We start from the raw sequence: 20,477 nt of genomic DNA, 5'->3' as shown, positions 1-20,477 counted from the left end.
AGGATGCATCAGAAGCTGCTGAAGAGCGCGCATTACATCGAGCTGGGCAGCTACCAGTACTGGCCGGTCCTGGTGCCCCGCGGCATCCGCCTCTACACCTACGAGCAGATCCCCGTGTCCCTCAAGGACAACCCGTACATCACCGACGGCTACCGGGCCTACCTGCCCTCCAGGCTGTGTATCAAAAGGTACCGTCTGGCCGCCTCCCACGCGCCGGCAGCCCCTCCTCCCCACTGCCCGGTGTTTGTCTGGTCTTCCCGCTGCTGTCCCTGCCCTTTCCGTGCGCTTCCTTTTCATCTTTCTGCCGTCGCTCCTGCCTGTGACCTTCCCCCTGCGCCGCGGGGCTATTTAATCCACCGAATAATAACGATAGTAACAATGACCCTAATTACTGCCTCTGGCGCTTTGCTGTTTACAAAGGGCTTTTACATCTTCTATTCCTTTTGGTGCTCGCTGGATTACATGTTGGACTCACCCCACTGACCATGGTTGAGCCCTGCTTGCCCCTGTGTGTATATCTAAGCCCTATGGAAAGTCAGATGTTTGGGGTCAGATGAATGCCTGTATAATAGGAAACAAGTTGACATGGTTCATTCATCCAGCGGGTACTGTGGAGCCCCTGCTAGGGGTCAGGCACGTCACCAGGTGGTGCAGAGAACAGCAGACCAGGCCCTGGCTCTCATGAGCTGCTAAAGTCCAGCCTGGGTGACACACATTAAAAAGATAATTACACTATTACATAATAGCCATTGTGAACAAGGCTGTGTAGGAAAGGCACTTTATAGCAAAGAGAGCCGGTAACGGGCACCGCCCTCCACTAGAGAACTACAGGAGCCACTCTGAATTTCATCATCCAAACCTTTAACGCCCCGGAAAGCCTGGGCTTAAAAAAAACAAAACTGAAAAATTAGTGTTCTAAGTGTTCGAAGAGCTTTCTGTGAAAATGCACTGTGTGTACTTAAATCGGGACCCCACTCTGAGAGCATTAAAATGCAGATGTTGGCCAGCTCCAGGTCACTGCAGAGACGAACCCCAGTGCTGGAAGGTGCACTGCTGAATTGCTCAAGCAGCACCCACATGTCTGATTCTTGATCTTTCCAGCCCGGTCCTTCCCCAGTGCCTTTGCCTGCCTTGACAGTATTGCTGTGACTCGCAGTCACAAGGTAACAGTCACTGTCTGTCCCTTTTTTACTTTAATGGACGGCGGACAGGACTTCACAAGTTGAATCCTACGTAATCTTTTTCTCCCCAGTGCCTCCTCCTGGGTATAAGGTATTACCCAGGAAATCAGGGCTAAGGCCTGCAGGTAGTGAATTGCCTTAAATATTTCATACCTGCCTAGCAGTGATCCTCTGCATTCTAATATTAGAGTCCAAATCCTATGGATTAAGAAATGAAATCTAGTGCTTTGGATCTTTGGGCTGTTGAGTCAAAAAAAACCCCAAAAACTTGGGTATCCAGATCTACCACTTAACAACTGTGGACCTTGAGGAAAAGTTAACCTCTCTGAGTCTTATTTTCCCCATTTTTAAAAGTGAGGGTGATCTTAGTAGCTGCTTCAGAAAGCAATAAGGATTAAATGAGATTATACACTCGAAACCCTATGCAGGGCCCAAGCACACAACAAATGGGATCATCAAGATCATCGATTTCAAAGCTAAGCAGATGTTGATGATGGAGATGATTTTTTAAAAATATATTTTTATTGATTTCAGAAGGGAAGGGAGAGGGAGAGACAGAAACACTGATGGTGGGAATCATTGATCGGCTGCCTCTTGTACACCCCCTACTGGGGCTGGGACCCACAAACCGGGCCTGTGCCCTGGGTCGAACTGGTCCTCCTGGTTCATAGGTCAGCGCTCTACCATTGAGCCATGCCGGTTGGGCTGATGATTGATTTTGGAACCGAACAGTCTGGGCCTAACTTCTCATAAATTAAGAGAATGTTGTCATTGGGGATATTCTAAGTGCTTTTCCCCCCAGCTTGGTCTTTTCTGGTTTCAGCCTTTACCCTCTTCTTGTTGCTGTCAAGCATGACCAGGATAGATTTTAGATATAAGAAGAGCTATTGTGCCACAACTGTTCTGCCAGTGCTCTGTTAGTTGGAAGGAACCTCCAAGATTGTATCTGTCAGTTCAGTTAGTCCGGTTATACTGAGCGTCACAAAATGAAAAGTTCTGAAGCAACAGGCAGAACGTAGTATAGATTGTCAAGACAGACCTGTAGGTAGATGTGTTCCCTCACATTCCTGCATCCTATCCCCTCTACACACAACAATGTAAGTAGTCTTTACACTTGATGCTTGTACAGGATAAAACCTGAAATTCATGATACATGATTCACTTTATTCTTGATGCTCATTTGATAGTGGGAAGCCCTGCTGTTTGTGTTGTGCAAAGATGGGAAACCCAGAACCATGGTGATTGCTGCAAATTCCGTAGGCTAATTATATGTCAATGTTTACTGATAAGGATTCTGAATCAGTAAAAGCCAAAGGCTTAGTTTAGAAAGATTATTTTGCAAGAGAAATGCAAGAATATTTTATTTTTTTTGTCATGATGTCACCTTTCAATAATCAGGTGAGTTCTATCCACAGCAGAAGAAACACCTCACAAGATTAAGGAAGGAGCTGGAAGGGACTTGCAGCCACATCTAATCCAGCTCCCTTTTTTGTAGATGAAGATACTGAAGCCAGAGAGGTTAAGTGACTTTCTCATGATCACAGAGCTAGTTTGTTGCAGAGGGGGTGAAGGGACAGTAGGCCTTGATGTGTGCTTGGTGTGGTACACCAACCTGTGCTGCAAACCAGTTAGTCAGCAATAGTAACCTCCTGTTGTTCCTAATAAGAACATGCCACCTGGAAACGATGGTTGCAAAACAATCGTTTTGAAAAGTTGTTCCAGCATGCCTGTCTTAAAGGTCTTTCCAGTGGATCCATTTTTATTTATTCTGCTTCTCTCAAACCCATTTAATTTTGCATTTAACAAATACTAAAAAGGTATTTTAAGTTGTGTCTAACCCAGTGGTCGGCAAACTGAGCCCTTGAGTGTGGCTCTTCCACAAAGTACCACATGCAGGCGCACACGTATACTGTGATTGAAACTTCGTGGCCACACTCAAGAGGCCAAAGAGCCGCATGTGGCTCGCGAGCCGCAGTTTGCCGACCACTGGTCTAACGTAATACTTAGGTTTTCAGACACCTATTATTGAACATCAAAGTATGCTAGCTAATATCCAGTTTTAATCTGCACATTTATTTCTGTAGACATTTAGCATCTAATTCGAGCAAGGCACTGTGCTTGGAAAAGTGGTGTCATAACGATGAATGGTGCCAGCCATCAGGGAGTTAATAGGCTCGATGATGAAATGGCATTTATACATAAATAACTCTAACACAAGGAAGAAAATGGTCAATATAATAATACAGGTGAGCATCAATAAATCTCTAAGATCCTAGGATTGGTTGTGGAAAAACTTAAGAGATTAATTAAGCCAAATTATATATCTAATTTAGAAAGGCAAAGATATGGGGTTAAGGGCTTAAAGTAGCAAGTGTTGGATAACCCAGAAAAAAGTGTCCCTGACCTTTAAAATGCTGACAGTGAGCGCGCCACTATGATCCTGAACTTCATGGGCTTTGTTTTGTTTTGTCTTCCAGTTTGTTTATTTTATCTAATGAGACAGTAAATATTTGGAGTCATTTGCTGGGTTTCTTTCTCTTCTTCACACTGGGAATATATGACATGACATCTGTGTTACCTTCAGCAAGTGCATCCAGAGAAGATTTTGTAATTTGTTCTATTTGTCTTTTCTGCTTCCAGGTAAGTCATTTCATAAACACTGTCAGTGGGAAAGAGAACTTTAGTCCGACAAGTCTGGGCAGGCCATCTTACTTCACATCCACCACTTGCTTTAAAAGCCCCTAAAATTGCATATTGGATAACTTACCCACTTTCATAGTATAAGCACCAAAAGCATGTTTTATGAAAGTGTATTTGGATGTTATTATTAGAGTAAATTTGAAATCTAATAATTTTTAAAGATTGGGAACATTTCTTTGTTTCCTTTCATCTTTCCCTTTATAAACATCTCTGCTTTCAGGTTAATACAAGGATAGGAAACTCTGATTGTCCTATTTCTGACTGAAGTAGAATACTAGTGGCTGCTTAACACTTGTTTGAGAAAATTTCTCATCTTTTTCCAATTTATACATCTGTGATTTTTGTACTTGATTCTATACCATCTTAATGTCTTGTTTAGCTGGTATTGACGTTTTCTGTTGCTTTAATGTTAATTTCCTTTGGTCCTTTTATGCTTGCCTGGTTTCAGATACTTCAATTTCTCCCTTCTCTACCTCTTTTATTTGTTAGTTCTTTAGCACTTTCATTTTTCTTCAGAGCTCTATAAGAGTGCCTTTAACGGTTATACTTAATAGTTTTGCAAACAGATCATTCTAAAAAAGAAAACAAATGTGGACAAAATTCCTGTTGACAATTTTTAAATTTTTTAAAAAAAATGCAGACAGTACAGAAGATCCTAAAAATGAAAAGAAAAGGTGTTACCCCACTTTCTCCAAACGTAGGCCAGCATTCCCTGCAGTTAACCGGCTGCTACGTGGTTTGAAAGGTGAATCTGTAAGCCATCTGCTTTGTTATGTATCATCTAATCTCTGGCCTTCATCATTTGACTCCAGGTAAAACTTTAGACTTAAATGACTAAGAAACCCATCAGAAAATTTCCCTTCTCCCCCACCCCCACCATTTTTTTTAGAATCCTAGTTTCTGGAATAAAATTTTAAAGTTCTTTGAGGGTAAGAATACTCTGTGTTTTTGTGTTATTATTATTATTAGAAAATTACTTTTCTTTTTAAGCATTTTTAAAAACATACTCTTTCTCAGGTTTAATTTTTGTCCCAATTGAAACCTGAATATCTCTTAGAATCCATGGCTGTTCTAAAATGAACCAATTTTTTATAAATTTTTAGATATATCTTAACATAGACTGAGGTGCTCTTAATCATCATAAATAAGTAAAACTGGTTTTTACTCTCTTGTTGGTCATACGGATATTATCTACTTTGAGAATCCCATGTTTTCCTCTACCCTTAGGCCTGCCCTTTATCCCTTCACCACCCAGATATAGCTGATGCTGGTCCAGGGAAAACATACTGGTTTTCATATTGACCTAAGAAAAAAAATGCATTGCACAACTATAAAGATGAAATAGTGTTAAAAAACACTGCCGGTAAAAAAAAAAAAAACAAAAACACTCAAAATATTACAGTGATCTGCCGAGGATTACTCAGCATTACAGTAAAACCCTGTTCTCCCAGCTGGCAGTGCAGTGGCTTTTTGTTGCCCACTGTAAAACTTGCTGAAGACAAATGAGTACATCTTCCCTACTTAAAAATATCATTTGCTATTTTTATATTTATGAAATTACATTGATAATGTGTTCACCCAATTTTCCCAAATTCTTAGAATCAGCAGGCAGCATGGTAAGCCATAAATCTGTGTATTAATGTTGATTTACATTTAATTTTTAAAACACATTTTTTTTCTCTTTTCACTTTTACCCATTTTATATACTCAGTGCTTTCCTCTCAGCCAGATGAATAGAGTACCTTCTGAGTAACAAGATGACTTCAGGGGCTCTGAACTACCCCAGAGGTCTTTTGTCTTAGAGAAGAGCAGAATCTGAAAACGTCTTTCCCTGGATTCTGTTCCTTTACAGTCAGTTCAACAAATATTTTCACATGCCTCCTTCCTAAATCCAGGTACTAAGCTAGGCATCGGGAGTACAGTGCTAAACAAAACCAACCTGTCATGGAGGTCGGGTCACTCAGGTAGGAGGGCGGAAGGGAGAGGGAGGCAGGGCATTTACGTAGGAAAAAATAATTTTTGTAAAGGCCCAGAAGCAAGCAACAGCTTAACACTTTCTGGACTTGCAGGCTCTGGTCTTCGTGGTTGGGTCTTAGGAGGATGGAGAAAGATGGGGCTGGAGAGAGAGGCAGGAGCCAGATCCTGAGGTTCGTGGTTATTGTGCCAAGGAGCTTAGGCACAGGATGTCACAATCTAATTATCTGTTTGCCTTGGTGAAATGAGATGTGCCACAGAAGAAAACTGAAACGTACTCTTTTTTCCAGATAACTTTTCTGTCAGTTTTCTAAGGAACTCTAACAGTAACACATCCCTTTTAAAACAGGACATATTAAGTATAGGTTAACTTTTTCAAAAGTTGGTGCTTCCCATGAACACTGTATATTGTACTTTCCCTTTGATACTGTAGTTTTTCCTCTTTCCTCTCTTGTTCACAAAGAAATTAGCTTTATTGTTGTTTTTATTATCACTATAAGATATACTCATGGAGAAATTCAAGCAAACAATAAAGTATATGGAAGAAAGTAAAAATGTCTTGAAATTCCACTTCCCAGAGGTAGCCACATTTGAAATTTGGGTTAAAATTCCTCCTGACATTTGTGTATGCACAGCTGCCTCACACCTGCCACCTGCCTACCTACTCGTCTACCTACTTCCAAGCTATGATCATCTCTGCATGGTTTTGTGTCGGTTAAGATCTTTCCATTTCAATAAGAATATACATCTTGATATTTTCTGGATATACTGTGTTTAATCTCAAGGATCTGACAAAACCATCAAGCTTCTTAGAATTATGTTTCATTGGGTCAATAGACTGACTTGTACTTTAGTAACCATAGCCATAGACCAGTGAAGGTTTTAGACTGGGTGGAGAGGTTGTGGCTAGGAACATTGTTTTGAATATTGATATTGAGGTATTGAGGCCATGGGACTGATTAGGTTTAATGACCAGACTATAGAATAGCAACATGACCATTATAAGCAACCTGAGTAGTTGCTTACAAATGTTTATCCCTTTGACCTGCTTCATATTGTTTATCTGTCCTGTTTTGTCCACCCCCACTGTCACTGGCCTAGTTAGGCTCTTGTCATTGCGCCCCAGGGCTACTCCTGTAGCCTCTTGTCTCAGCCAGTTCCATAAGGTTGCACTTAAGATCTCCAGTATTATCACACCTAGCCTGTAATACTGAAGTTAAAACTCCTTAACCCTTTGAGTGCCAACCAATATCCTAGGAACTGTGCTAAAATTGCCAAGGCATTTTTGCTGATTTTACAGTAGTTTAGGAAAGAAATTATGAATCGCAAGTAAATGAAGTTACATATTCAAAAACTTAAGGAAACCTTTACTACATTTGTTTTCATCTTTGACATATATTGTTTGCTGATTGTATTATAAAATACTAGTAGAAAAAAAATTGAACAAAACATATAATGTTAAAACAAAGCACTCCTGGCACTTTTGGCAAAAGACAGGAGGAGCGTGATCGCGCTCCCCGGCATTCTAGGGGTTAATGTATAGAGCTTACCATAACCATGTCATGAAGGCGGCCACATGATACTCCTTAATGGTTCTTTTTCTCAGTATGCTGCTTCTATATTATAGGTGTGCAGACTTCTATATTATAGGTATATGATGTATTCATTGAAAATATCTGAAAGGACATAAATGTTACCAGTAGTTACCTTTTGGGAATAGATTTGAACAGATGGGATTTTTTTTTTTTTTTACCGCCTACAATTCTATGATCTTTGGCTTTTTTTTAACGACATATATTACTTATATAGTAAATGATTTTTGTAAAGGAAAGTCCTTCATGGATCAAAATAAGCCTCCGTGGATATTTTTGAAACATTTGTAACTTTCCTACTATCGTGCTATTTATTTTAAATGTTTATATTGTCAATTAGCTATCATTGTGAAATTCTTTTGTTATATGTGGTTATCTCCATTTAACCCATGAGGAAACTGAGGCTTAGAGAAATAACAGAGCTCACCTGACACAGAGCTAGCCTCCAAGCTCAGGTGTGTTTCACTGGAAAGCCTGCGCTAGACCTACCACTTCCCTGAACATCATGCAGATGTTGGTTTATTTCTCTTTGTTTCACTTTCACTTGTTTTTGCTTTTTTTCATAGGTCTGTATGCTTTGCTCTGTGGGCTATCATCTTTTTTCCTGCCACCGATCAGAAAAAACCTGTCGAAGATGGATGGCACTAGATTATGCAGGAATTTCTATTGGAATACTGGGCTGCTATGTCTCTGGAGTATTTTACGCATTTTATTGTAATAATGTAAGTAATTTAAAACATTTTTTATTCTACCTTTCTTGTAGGTCTGGAGTTTTCTTGCCATTGTTCCTTTGAAATTCTGAATAAGCACATAATTAACTTATGGAAGAAATGAAAGAGTTTTGTGTAGACCTTTGTCAGAAAACTGCCAACATAGTGGCAGTGTAAAACTTGCAGAGAGAAAAATCATAAATTTGGTTTGAATGTAAGAGTATATATTAATTGTAGCCATTTACATATGAGCCGTTTGCTTTTTATGCCTAGTTTGGAACATAAGCATTAATTAAACTAGAGGCCCAGTGGGGACCCTTAGCCTGGCCTGCACCCTCTAGCAATCCGGAACGCTGCATGCACCAGTGACCATACTTTTCATACAGGTGAAAGGCATCTTGCTGCTGTATGGGTAGCTACATTTTTTTGCCCTGATTATAAAAAGTAGTACATAACATGATCCTTATGAGGCAATAGACCATTTTCCCCATCTTATGGGTGGAAAAACTGAAGCAGAGAGAAGTTAAGTAATTGGCTTTGTCACACAGTTTTAAGTGTCAGAATTAGGGCTGACCACAAAATGTGCAAGCCAGAGTCCATGCATGTCATCGCTGCATCATCCTGTTTTTTCAGTGTTAGAGTAGTCTTGCCAGGTTTTAATTTTTACATCTAAGAGATTGTTCCCAATATATATAGGGTAGGGTCCCTAGGCCTGGCCGGTGATCAGGGCCATCTGTGGGCAACCGGTGGGCGGGGCAATTGGGCCCCCCGCTGGCACCTGCCTTGGCTGGCCTGGCGCTGCCCACTCGCCGGCCCTGCCCCTCGCTGACCGTCATTCCACAGGTCATTCCACTGTTCGGTCGATTTAATATTAGGGTTTTATATAGATAGATATATAAGCAATTAACTTGTTATAAATTGATTTTACTTTAGTAGTCAACCTATTACGTCTGCTCAGCCTTCACAGCTTGTTTGTTTTGCATGAAACTGTTTATGTCCTTGAAAAATGAAAGGGAACCTGCTAACTAGGAGCTTAGCGAGGGCAGCCATGTAGTGTTTGGATTATTTTGCTTAACTTATTCTCTGTTTCTCTGAAACCTGTTTTCTGCTTATCTTTTCGTAAACATATCAGATAATCAAAGCGATTAGTCAGACACTTTTTGTAAATCTCTTCAGAAAAAAACTAGAAGTCCAAAATAGATTGAAGAGAAAGAACTGCTAAAGCTAACACAGTCCATGATCATTTAAAGCAGTGGTTCTCAACCTTCCTAATGCTGCACCCCTTTAATACAGTTAGTTCCTCATGTTGTGGTGACCCCCAATTTCTTTGTTACAAATTGAACACAATTAAAGCATAGTGATTAATCACAAAAACAATATGTAATTATATATGTGTTTTCCGATGGTCTTAGGCGACCCCTGTGAAAGGGTCGTTCGCCCCCCCAAAGGGGTCACAACCTACAAGTTGAGAACCGCTGATTTTAAGGGAAAATCTTCTTCCCTCTGGTATCTAATCTTCCTAAATCTGCCCTTGCTGTAGTGGCTCTTAATCTTTTGGGGAACACAGGCTGCTTTGAGAATAAGTTTGCAAACTATGGATCCTCATCCAGGAGAATGTACATTTGTGCACAAACTAACCAAATAATTTGACATGTGATTTAAGGAAGTGAATAGCCCCACAGAAGTCCTAGGAGTTCAGGTTATGAACTCTGTCCTATGAGATGCTAACTTGTGAGCTTCAAGACCAGGTTTTCAACTACTCATTTAGAGATCTAAATATTCTACAAGCCCTTCAAAACTAATTTATTTTTAAATAAATATTGTTTCATGCCCCCCAGTTTTCTTCCCCCAATACACATACACACACACACACACACACACATCATTTGGATCATCTTTTTTCATTTTCTTCACTGATAGAAGCTGCGTGTGGCCTTTCATACTGGAAACAGCCAAGCCATCCTCTGCTGCCCTCCCACACATCCAGTCAGCCAATAAGACTTCATTTCAAAACTGCCTCCTGAATCTGGTGCTCACCTCTGTCTTCCTTATTCAACAAGAATTTAAGCCCTCATTCACTTGTTGAATCAGTTATTCTAATATCTTCTAGCTCTCTTCCTGTCACCTCATTCTTTCAACATTGGTTGTTAGAGTTTTCTTTCTAATCAGTCAGTTTGAGAAACAATCACGTCGTCCCATTCCTCAAGAACTCTGCTACTCCCCAGTGCCCACATGGTAAAGCCCCAGATACTTAGCCTGACAGTCCACCTGCCTTCCCGCCTCCCTTCTCAAAGTGTCCCTGCTGCTTGCGGCTGCATGTCCTATTTGTTCCTTGAGGGCTTCCTCTTCCCACACGTTGCATGTATTCCACAAGACCCAGCTAAGATGTCACCTCCTCTCTGAAAAGAGTTTTGGCCACTCCAGGTAACATTAATCACTCCCTCCTCTGTGGTTCGACAGCATTCTGGTGATAGCACAGTTACATTACTTATCATTAGATTGTAATCATTTGTTTACAGGTCTGCCCCTCCCATAGTCTATGAGCTCACCCACTGGGTAAGTCCATGTCATAGTCATCTTTATTTCTACAGGACATAAATTGTCCCTAGCATATAATAGGTCAGGGGTGGGGATCGTTTGGCCTTCTGGCCATACAGTACAAGGCCTGCAAAATCATTTGGTCTGGACCTGCCAAGGCATTAGGGGTGAGTTAATTAAATGTTTGACCAAATATAACAGGCTAATTTTTAAGTTGATAATTTTGTATGGCCCTCAAATGATGTTATAAATATCCCAATGGCGATTGACAAAAGAAAGGTTCCCCACTCCTGTAATAGATACTCAGAAAATGCTTTTTATGATAAATGTCACCTCTTAACCAGCTTACCTTGAAATTTGGTTTGTCATTCTGAGAAACCTAAAAGTTGTTTAGTTGTTTAAACCTAAAAATGAAACATGCATTTTTTTTAAAGAAGGAAGGTAATCATGTTCGCAAAGGCAAATACCAAGCCAGTAATTTAAAATGTGTAATGTAGAAGCCATAATTACTTTTTTCCTTCCTTTGGCAGTAACAATTAAAATCTGATTGCCTTTCATTCCAGTATTGGCGGCAGGTGTACCTGATCACAGTGCTTGCTATGATCCTGGCAGTGTTCTTTGCACAGATCCATCCCAGTTACCTCACACAGCAGTGGCAGAGGCTGCGTTCCATCATCTTCTGTTCCGTTTCGGGATATGGAGTAATTCCTACTCTTCACTGGGTTTGGCTCAATGGAGGCATAGGTGCTCCTATTGTACAGGTAGGTTGAGTTTAGACAAATATTTTCCCCATTTTTTGTGTCCTTTCTGTTTTATTCCGTTTGGGTAAAGTAGTATAATCAGGCAAGTGGCTGAGTCTTTGTCATTTGAGTACATATTTCTAGTGACATACTGATGCCATAATTCAAATGCCTACACAAATAAGCATATCTTGCAGGAACAGAGGTCAAATCTAACCACCATTTTTTTCTGAGATGGCTTTCTGTGAAATAATACATTCTGGATTCCCTCTCTATTTTTTCTGAGTGTGTAAGTACCTAAGTCCTTGCCTGAGGAGGATGACTCACGTTTCTAGTTTTGTTAGCTGAGGAGAGGAGAATGCTCATGATAATGCAAGTACAGAAATAGGAGCACTTGGGTGATATGTGTGTGTATGGGTAGAGGAGGAGGAGTTGAGAAGGAATATTTTCTTGGACCTGTTGAATTTGAGGTAACTGTAGGATATAAAAGTGGAGATAGATTATAGAATTTAGGTTAGAGTTTGAGAATAGTGATTAAGATTTGAAAATCATGCCTGACCAGTGTGGGTCAGTGGTTGAGCATTCACCTATGAGCCAGGAGGTCACGGTTCCATTCCTGGTCAGGGCACATGCCCAGGCTGTGGGCTCAGTCCCCAGTAGGGGGTGTGCAGGAAGCATCCGATCAATGATTCTCTCTCATCATTGATGTTTCTATCTCTCTCTCCCTCTCCCTTCCTCTTTGAAATCAATAAAAATATTTTTTTAAAAAAAGATTTGAAAATCATTATTGTATTGGTAGCTGGAGTCATGGAAGCATATTTCACCAACCAAGGAAAGTATATTGAGAAATAGAAGCTGTTAGAGTTAGGTATTATAGGAGCACAGTTGGAGTGCATTAGGAAGAACCTCAGTAAGAACTCCTGTGTATTCTTGAGGATTCAAAATAAGACATTCTTAGAGATCCATATAAAAATGCACTAGAGAGTAAAGCTGAGGATTTTTAACATAAATAAGCATGCCCACAAATGCAGCAGAAATCACTATAATTTTTACAATGGGAACTTTGGAATATGGGAATTGAAATATAGGTTGTATTCAAAAGAATCAGAATTTTTTTTAGAAATGGGAGGACTGATAGTAGGCTTACATACACTTGCATGAAGTTGGCAACACCATGGTGAAAAGCATTTGGGTGTAAAACTGAAAGGAGGTAGTTCTGTGATCTAGTGGATTTGAGTGGTAGGATCTGTGTGGCCAGTTTGCCAACTTGAGAACAAAGGCGATGCTTTCCTCCTCAGACTAGGAAATTGGGAGAAAGATGAGAGTGTAGTGACGAGGAACTTCAGTGATCCTCATATCTGTGAAAACGTTATTTTCTGAGAATTGTGATTTCCTGAAATGAGTAAAGAAAATAGAATAGGGAACCACCACTCTCAATCAGTTCTAACTAGAAATGGATAACTGATTGTTGACATAGAAGTGACCAAAAGTTTGGGATGAGTGACACATCCTTTTAAGCTTATAACAACAAAGAAAGAGTACCTGACCCATTAAGATCATGGGTTTTACAGAACTCAGAAAAAAAAATGGGAATTTCCCGTGTTCAGAAATCTTAAAATAGAAATATGGCTTAGGAAGACAGTGGTTCTCAGATGGGAATCTAACATACTCACAGGCCATTCCAGTGGAGAAGCAAATAGAGACTTCCAGAGAAATCTCCAGTACGCTCTAATTTTAAGAGATGGAAAGAAAAACACTTAACCAAAGATGAAAAGATCCAGAAGGACTAATTCTGGGAGGTAGGGTGGAGTCATGTTCTAGAATGTTGGAGAAATCTTTAGGTTGATTAGTCTGAGGATATAGAATTTAGGGAGGGCAGTGATAATGATCAGATATTTGAAGACAGAAGAAAAGTAGTTTGTCTTTATTCCTTTATTGGGTTCTTGGTAAATTGGGTATATAACCAGATTAGGAACAGTATACTGGTATATTATTGATAGCTGGCTGATAGTCTTAGGGCAAGGAAATGCTGTTTGAGCTGTGAGATGGACTGCTTCATAATAGTATTCAACAGGGCCATGTTCCCGGGATAGTGGAACAGACTTCATTACTCGGCTAAACCTCTTGGGTCTTTCAGCCCAAGTCCCTGGTCCTCCATCTTTTTGCTTATTCATGTGGTAATTCCATCCCACATGCACTCCACCCATATGCCTGTAGATGGATTGTTGATGTAGGACCTTCAACCTTCTTAAAGTTCTGGCTCCTTTAGTACCCTAACCTTTAGGGCACTCTATATTCCACTCTTGTGGACTGCTTTCTGCAGTATTAACAGTGAGGGTTCTGTTATTGGAAACTGCAAAAGCAATTGAGATTTAACAGACTTAAATCTCACCTATAAATTCAGTCTGTAAACTAGATTCCTAATAAATTGGGGTTTTAGCCACAGTGGGACTTCTGTGAACAGTATGTTTTGCTTTTCAGGACTTTGCACCCCGTGTGGTTGTGATGTACGTGATCGCACTTCTTGCTTTCCTGTTCTACATTTCCAAAGTTCCAGAGCGGTACTTTCCAGGTAGGTACTGCTTGTATAGTGACTATATAACTTTATTCTAAATATATTGTTGTTAAGTAAATTTAGATTTACTTTTTCAATATAATTGCTTATGGAATGGCTCTTCTATTCTCAAATGTCATCTAAAACTTGAACTTTCAAAGGGTTTTCACAAATTTTTCCTGTCATCCTCACATTAGGGATTGAATCCAATAGGTGTGGATTCAAGTCCAGGTTACAAGCCCAGATAAGTTTTGGCTGAGTCAAGAATAATATGAAAGCCGTGATGTTTCAGGTTGGGGGGCCAGGACTAGGGAGTAGATAAATTCAAACTGCAGGCTTGTCCTTCCTTTCTCCTGGGCTAAGAATCACTTTCCCAGTGAATTGAAGGCACCGCTGCTCATGTGTGCAAGGGAAGAAGAAAATGAATAAAACGTAGAACCTGCAACTTTCCTCTGTACACTTGGTTTTCACCACTGAGTTTTATAAGAATTGGAACACGAAGAAGAACCTGAGTGTTGTAAACATACATTAGGATTCAGGACCATAATTAGGACATGTCCCTGAATTGGAGACCACCCATCCTCCAAGCAGGGCTGGAATTTTCCTCAGAAAACAGTTCTAGTAAAATACATGTTTGTATAAATTTATTAATCTTTTAAAAAGTGTTTCCTCTTCATCACAGACATGTAGAAAATTAAACCATCAACATCGTCCGGTATTTTTAGGCCTTAAAATATTCAGGACTTCCCAGTTGTCTAGTATAGGACACTTTTAAAAGGTCAAATGTTAAGTAACAACATTCCAGCAAGATGAACTTGACATAAAATGTGCCGCATGTGGCTGAATATTGGTGCAGTATGGATACCTTTGAGCAGTGATGTGCAGACCGTGAAAAGTCTACAGATAAAAGTGATAGTCTCAGATGTTCACAGACACGTGGCTTAAGAACCTTGTCTGGCCATGTGCATTGATGACGAAATGGTGGGTGAATACTGTGAAATCAAAAAAACTTAAACCTTGCCCAACTGGCGTGGCTCAGTGGTTGAGCATTGACCTATGACTCAGGAGGTCACAGTTTGATTCCCAGTCAGAAAAAAAAAAACTTAAACCTAAAAACTTCCTTTCTGCTCAGGTTAAATTTTTAATATATAAACATCACAATGTTTTTAATGAGTCCAAGCATCCCTCAGGTATCCATGGACAGGACTTAGTAGCTCTGCGATACTTGTGTAACAATATAATCAATTTTCTTTTTAATCCCCTATATTCTTGGCTTTTAAAAATGAATTTATAGGTTTCATAAGACTGTCAAGGGATCCATGACACACAAAAAAGGGCAAAAAACCCCTACAGAAATAATTCTATTGACTTACATTTTAAAATCTACATAGTGTACTGGTTCTTTTTCTTGGTAAAGAAAAAAGAAAGAAAAAGGTTAGAGATGTTTACATTACAAGAAAAAGCTATTTAACTCTGGATTTCATTTTATTATTTTTCCAGAAGCTTCCCACATGTTAATTACTTAATCTCCTTGGAATTTAACCTTTGACCACAAAGAGAAATAGTTCTCCTAAGTTGTATATGAACTAACCAACCTTAATTAACCCGTCACTAATTACATTTTGCAGATTATTTCATTAGTGTGATAGCTCAAGATGCTGATATGAGCTTCTCCTTACACAGCTGCTTGAAATAAAAGTGCTCCTAGCAGACTTACAGCCAACCCAGCAGTGCATCTGCTTCATGCCAGCTCACTCCATGATCGGGAGCATCAGCTTCCTTTGCTTCTCTCATGCAGTATCTTTTCTTCATCAGATATAAGGTGATACAAGGGAGATTAAAGGTCAAATACCTGAAATTAACCAAGTTAGACTGTTGAAAACACATTTGGAATAGTATTTCTAAAATTCACCAGTGTACTTTATGAATAAAACCTTAAAATTACTCAAATATGAATTCATCCTTTCTTGAAAAATATTTGGGTCTCAATTAATCTCAAATCAGTTTCTTGGAGCTCTGAGGCTTACCACAGTCTTTTTGCTGTAGAACTATATTTCCAAGGCCAGAGATAAAAATTTATTTGTATTTTAATGTCAAAATATTACAACCAATATTCTTTTCTCTCTACCTTCCTTTCCAGGACAACTAAACTACCTCGGATCGAGCCACCAAATCTGGCATATCCTTGCAGTAGTGATGTTATATTGGTGGCACCAGTCAACAGTGTACGTCATGCAGTACAGACATAGCAAGCCTTGTCCCGACTATGTCTCCCATTTGTGAATTCAAGTATAGCTACCTGGTGTGTTCAGCTGTTAAGCAATATATAATGGGGAGTTGTATACCCCACTATTTCTAAGATTCCCCTTAGTTTTTCCTTTTCCTATTTAATATATCATGAGTAATACCTTCTAAAAATGGAAAAATACATCAGGAGCTGTAATAGTAACTGCTTAACAAGCCCTTAACACTATTTCTTTGCTGCTTGTACAGGAAGTGAAAATTAATTGGCAATGAATGTGAAACCAGTGTCAAAACAGTATTCATTTTACTTACCACCAGCTTAATTTCCTTAGGAAGAGCTCACCTCTGTTATAAAATGGGGTCACCCTGTGTGAATACTTTGATAGACAATATTTACAGATGACCAAGTGCCTCATCAAGGCGAGGGTTGTGACAGCCTATGCTTAACACAAGCTAGGACACTGATCTTGAATCATCACTAGCCTTTGAATACATGGTTTGTGAGAAACTGGCATATGCGACGTTATTTCCTTTAGCCGTGGGTTCTCTTCTCCCTAGGAACATGGGATTTTTTAGTTTGCTGGAACAAAAATTTTAAACCTCTCCTTTAAGTTGAAAGAGGTGTTGAGAACTTGCATTGTCATTTCCCATCAGATAAGAATGGCCTTACAAACAGACTATGTGATCAGGTGACAAACTCTGTGATCTGATAACCAACTAATCAGCCATTGAAGCTTTTTAATTTCAAGTATTAAGTTCATATAATAATTGAACGCTTGCCAGTGGAGTGCAGATATTTAGTTCCAAAATTCCTGCAGAAAAGCTTTCACCTCTGAATGTGCAATCCTAGACTCCCTGATGATTGGGGGAGGTGTAGGGGGAGGTTTCCCAGCTATATGGGTGCTACTTTTAAGGCCATAGAATCTAGATGGCCCGGTCTTGACCCTGAAATGAACCTTAAGCCTTAGAACAAAGTCATGCAGACGCCCCATTTGATGGCAGATTATTCACCTGTGCTCTGGTCTTACTCTGTTTATGCATGTGTTAACATTGTATTGATAACTCAAAGTATTGATACATACTAATATTTGGGCTTGAAACATTAAATGGGCATTTTATGTATATACTTAAAAAGATCTCAATGCCCTATCATACAACACAACTCTCTTGTTCTTTGGTATTTTTCATATGCATAAGTTAAATCCCTTAAAGCAGTCAAAAACGTGGTTAATTGGAATATAAAATAGTACCCAAGTTTCTTAATGGGTTGACATAGCTACTTTAAATATTGGTATATCTTCAGGACCTTGGAATTACTAAATATCAGAAGTGTTGATTAATGATGAAGCTCATTCCCAAAATACGATTTATATATCTGATGCTAGAAATGTTAACTTTAATGTGCCTCAGTTTGTTTTTGTAATATAAATTCCCATACTAGTATCTCAGCAAAAAGAGGCCCCCCCCCCCCCCGCATAGGCCAACGACACACTGTATTTTGGTGGAACACTACTCTTTGAAGATGGCAGTTTTATTGCATAAGGACAAAATATTTTATTGACTTTTTTACAGAGAGGAAGGGAGAGGGAGAGAGAGATAGAAGCATCGATGAGAGAGAAACATCCATCAGCCACTTCCTGCATGCCCCGTAATGGGGGATAGAGTCCACAACCTGGAGTGTGCCCTGACCTGGAATTGAACCAGCAATCTCTTGGTTCATAGGTCGACACTCAACCACTGAGCCACACCGGAGGGGCTCATAAGGCCACAAATTTGATCCATGTGCTAAAACAATAAAAGATTCTGGTATAATGAAAATAGGATACATTTTCCCTATAAAATCCCTTATTAGCTTACATGATATTGCTTTTTTTAAAAAAATGTTTCTTTTGATTTCAGAGAGAGGTAAGGAGAGGGGGAGAGGAATAGAAACATCAGTGATGAGAGAGAATCATCAATTAGCTGCCTTCTGCACACTTCCCACTGGGGACTAAGCCTGCATCCCAGGCATATACCCCGACCATTGAACCTCAACCTCCTGGGTCATAGTTCACCGCTCAATCAATGATCACACCAGCGGCCAGTTGATATTATTTCTTTTAAATAGATATTTTGTCATTTTGGCCAAACAAAATACACTATTTACATTTAAAAATGAAGAAGTCTACTTATTTTAGGTCTGGGACTATTTTTGTTATAAAATCTTCTCAAAAACATATTGAAACCTTAAGTTTTAATTTTTAAAAATATTCCTGATATTTTGTAATAGGGTGTGAATTATTTAGTACTTGTCATCTGAATTAATAAACACAAAGAGCATCATGTGTTTAAGACTTTTTCAAATATAAAAGGTCTGACTATAAGAATTATACCATGTGAACATTTCATCTTTTCATGAAAGTGTTAAATATTGTAAGAAAGCTGATCTTTCTCATTCTTCTCTTTACTATGATGTATTTATTGTAACATAGAAATGAATGAATGTGGATTGCTGTCAACTATAAACACTTCTGTATATCAGCACTTATTGACCACCTACTGTGTGCACATCACTACTGGCAAAATTTTTAAGGCATTGTTAACATTAAAGAATAACTATTTAAAAATTGCCTTCAAATCTGAGCCTTGTAATAATGTATATTTAAGTTATTTTTGTTTTACTGGATTAAAATTTTTAATTTTACCTATGTAAAAGCTCTTTACTGACGGACTTTACATTTTAAAATTATCCATGGATGTTTTAAATTGTCTAGTGATTTATAAGGTTGTAGTTAACTCATTTAAGAGACAATTATCTTTCTATATAAGGCATTTTTAAATAGCAAGATAGTGCTTATCTTCTTTGTTATTCATCTGAGTGCAATTCATAAGCTGCATGGCAAAATATGTATTATGTAAATAAACTGGTTTACTATATATATTAAGTGCTGCTCCTTATTCTTTATAATGCATAACAGTTTCAAAATCATGTTTTAGAACCAGGATTGAAGAGTCAGGGAATATCTATCACACCTTATGATCCCCCACCTGGACAAAGTAACCGATTTTAAGGCCGTGATTGACTGGCACAGAGCTGTACAACTCTCTGTTTGGCAGGTAGGTACCTATCTAGATATACCCTTTGTCCTGTATGAAATGTCAAGGGGCAAAGCCTGCTTTCTGGATGCCTGCCAACTGCTGAGCTGAGTAGGTCCACATCCACCCCAAATCCTCACTTCAGGTCATTCCACCCCTGTTGAACGTGAAGTGTCGGCTCAGCTAGTGGACGAGGGGCAGACGTGTCTTCTGCATGCATTATCACAGTAACTCTGCTTCTATGGAAGAGGCACAGATGCTACTGACATTCTGTACCATACTTCCTGAGTAGGGTAGGGAAATAATGATCCAAAACGGAAACTTACTGTTTTCAGAAGGGAGAAGGGGTAGCGGTAGGGGTCTCGGGTGAAGAGTAAAACTTCCATCTTCTGAGGGCAGGACTGATAGTCACACAGGCTCTAGTCCTGCTCTATAAATCTGGGATCAAAAACACTACAGAACAGAGTTGTAATTTCAATGGTGTCAAGCATCTGAAGCACTTGAACTGCTTTTTAAATGCGCCACAAAACTCAGATGCTCATGCCTTCCATATGACACTTCGCCACATCTCACATAGGATGCTGGAGCCGGACTTCCCTACAAAGGGACTAGCTGTTCCATACAGGCAGCTCTAATTGCGGCATGTATTTGTCTCTGAAGAAGTTAACTATAACTGAACTTGAACAATGGTACAAGTTCTTTTTTAATATAACTTCTAACTTGTGATATTTTGCTCCTTTGTACCACTTATTAAAAAGACACAAAGCCCTTATTTTTCCACATAACTTTAGATAAATGTTACTACTTCAACAACAAAAAAGTCCATTCACAACAAACAAGATACATCTTTCCACAAGCCACCTCTCTAAAGACTCCACACCTACCGTATTTGCCGGCGTATAAGACGACTGGGCGTATAAGACGACCCCCTAACATTTCCACTCAAAATACAGAGTTTGTTATATACTCGCCGTATAAGACTACCCCCTCTTCCGCACACCTTCCACACACCAAATAAAAGGTAAAAGAATATCAGATTTGATTTTAACATTTTAATTTATATTCAAATGCTTATGACATGCAGGAAAACTGTCACAAGGCTGTATGTAATCAAACATATACATAAAACAGTGCAAGTTTATTACCGGTAAACATACAGGTAATTCCAG

At 39.2% G+C, this 20,477-nt stretch overlaps 1 protein-coding gene across 3 annotated transcripts in view; it reads left to right on the top strand.

Moving 5' to 3' along the window:
• Positions 1-2: 2 nt before the first annotated feature.
• PAQR3 (progestin and adipoQ receptor family member III) overlaps positions 3-20,477 on the top strand; it is a 32,595-nt gene continuing 12,120 nt past the window's right edge. Inside the window, exons 1-7 of one of the 3 annotated variants that reach the window (XM_006778184.2) lie at positions 4-188; positions 3,659-3,821; positions 8,014-8,169; positions 11,259-11,456; positions 13,917-14,007; positions 16,130-16,278; positions 19,210-20,177. In XM_006778184.2, the coding sequence (XP_006778247.1) occupies positions 4-188; positions 3,659-3,821; positions 8,014-8,169; positions 11,259-11,456; positions 13,917-14,007; positions 16,130-16,272 (936 nt within the window). In that variant the 3' untranslated portion in view covers positions 16,273-16,278; positions 19,210-20,177. Of the gene's footprint in view, positions 189-3,658; positions 3,822-8,013; positions 8,170-11,258; positions 11,457-13,916; positions 14,008-16,129; positions 17,790-19,209; positions 20,178-20,477 lie in introns of those variants that run through there. The other 2 variants (XR_001512231.1, XM_006778183.2) reach the window with 2 other exon arrangements.

The sequence above is a fragment of the Myotis davidii genome, unplaced genomic scaffold, assembly GCF_000327345.1.
Source record: "Myotis davidii unplaced genomic scaffold, ASM32734v1 scaffold449, whole genome shotgun sequence".
NCBI classification, from domain to species: Eukaryota; Metazoa; Chordata; class Mammalia; order Chiroptera; family Vespertilionidae; genus Myotis; species Myotis davidii.
Note: the sequence above shows the minus strand (reverse complement) of the source record. Positions and strands in the feature narration are given on the sequence as shown.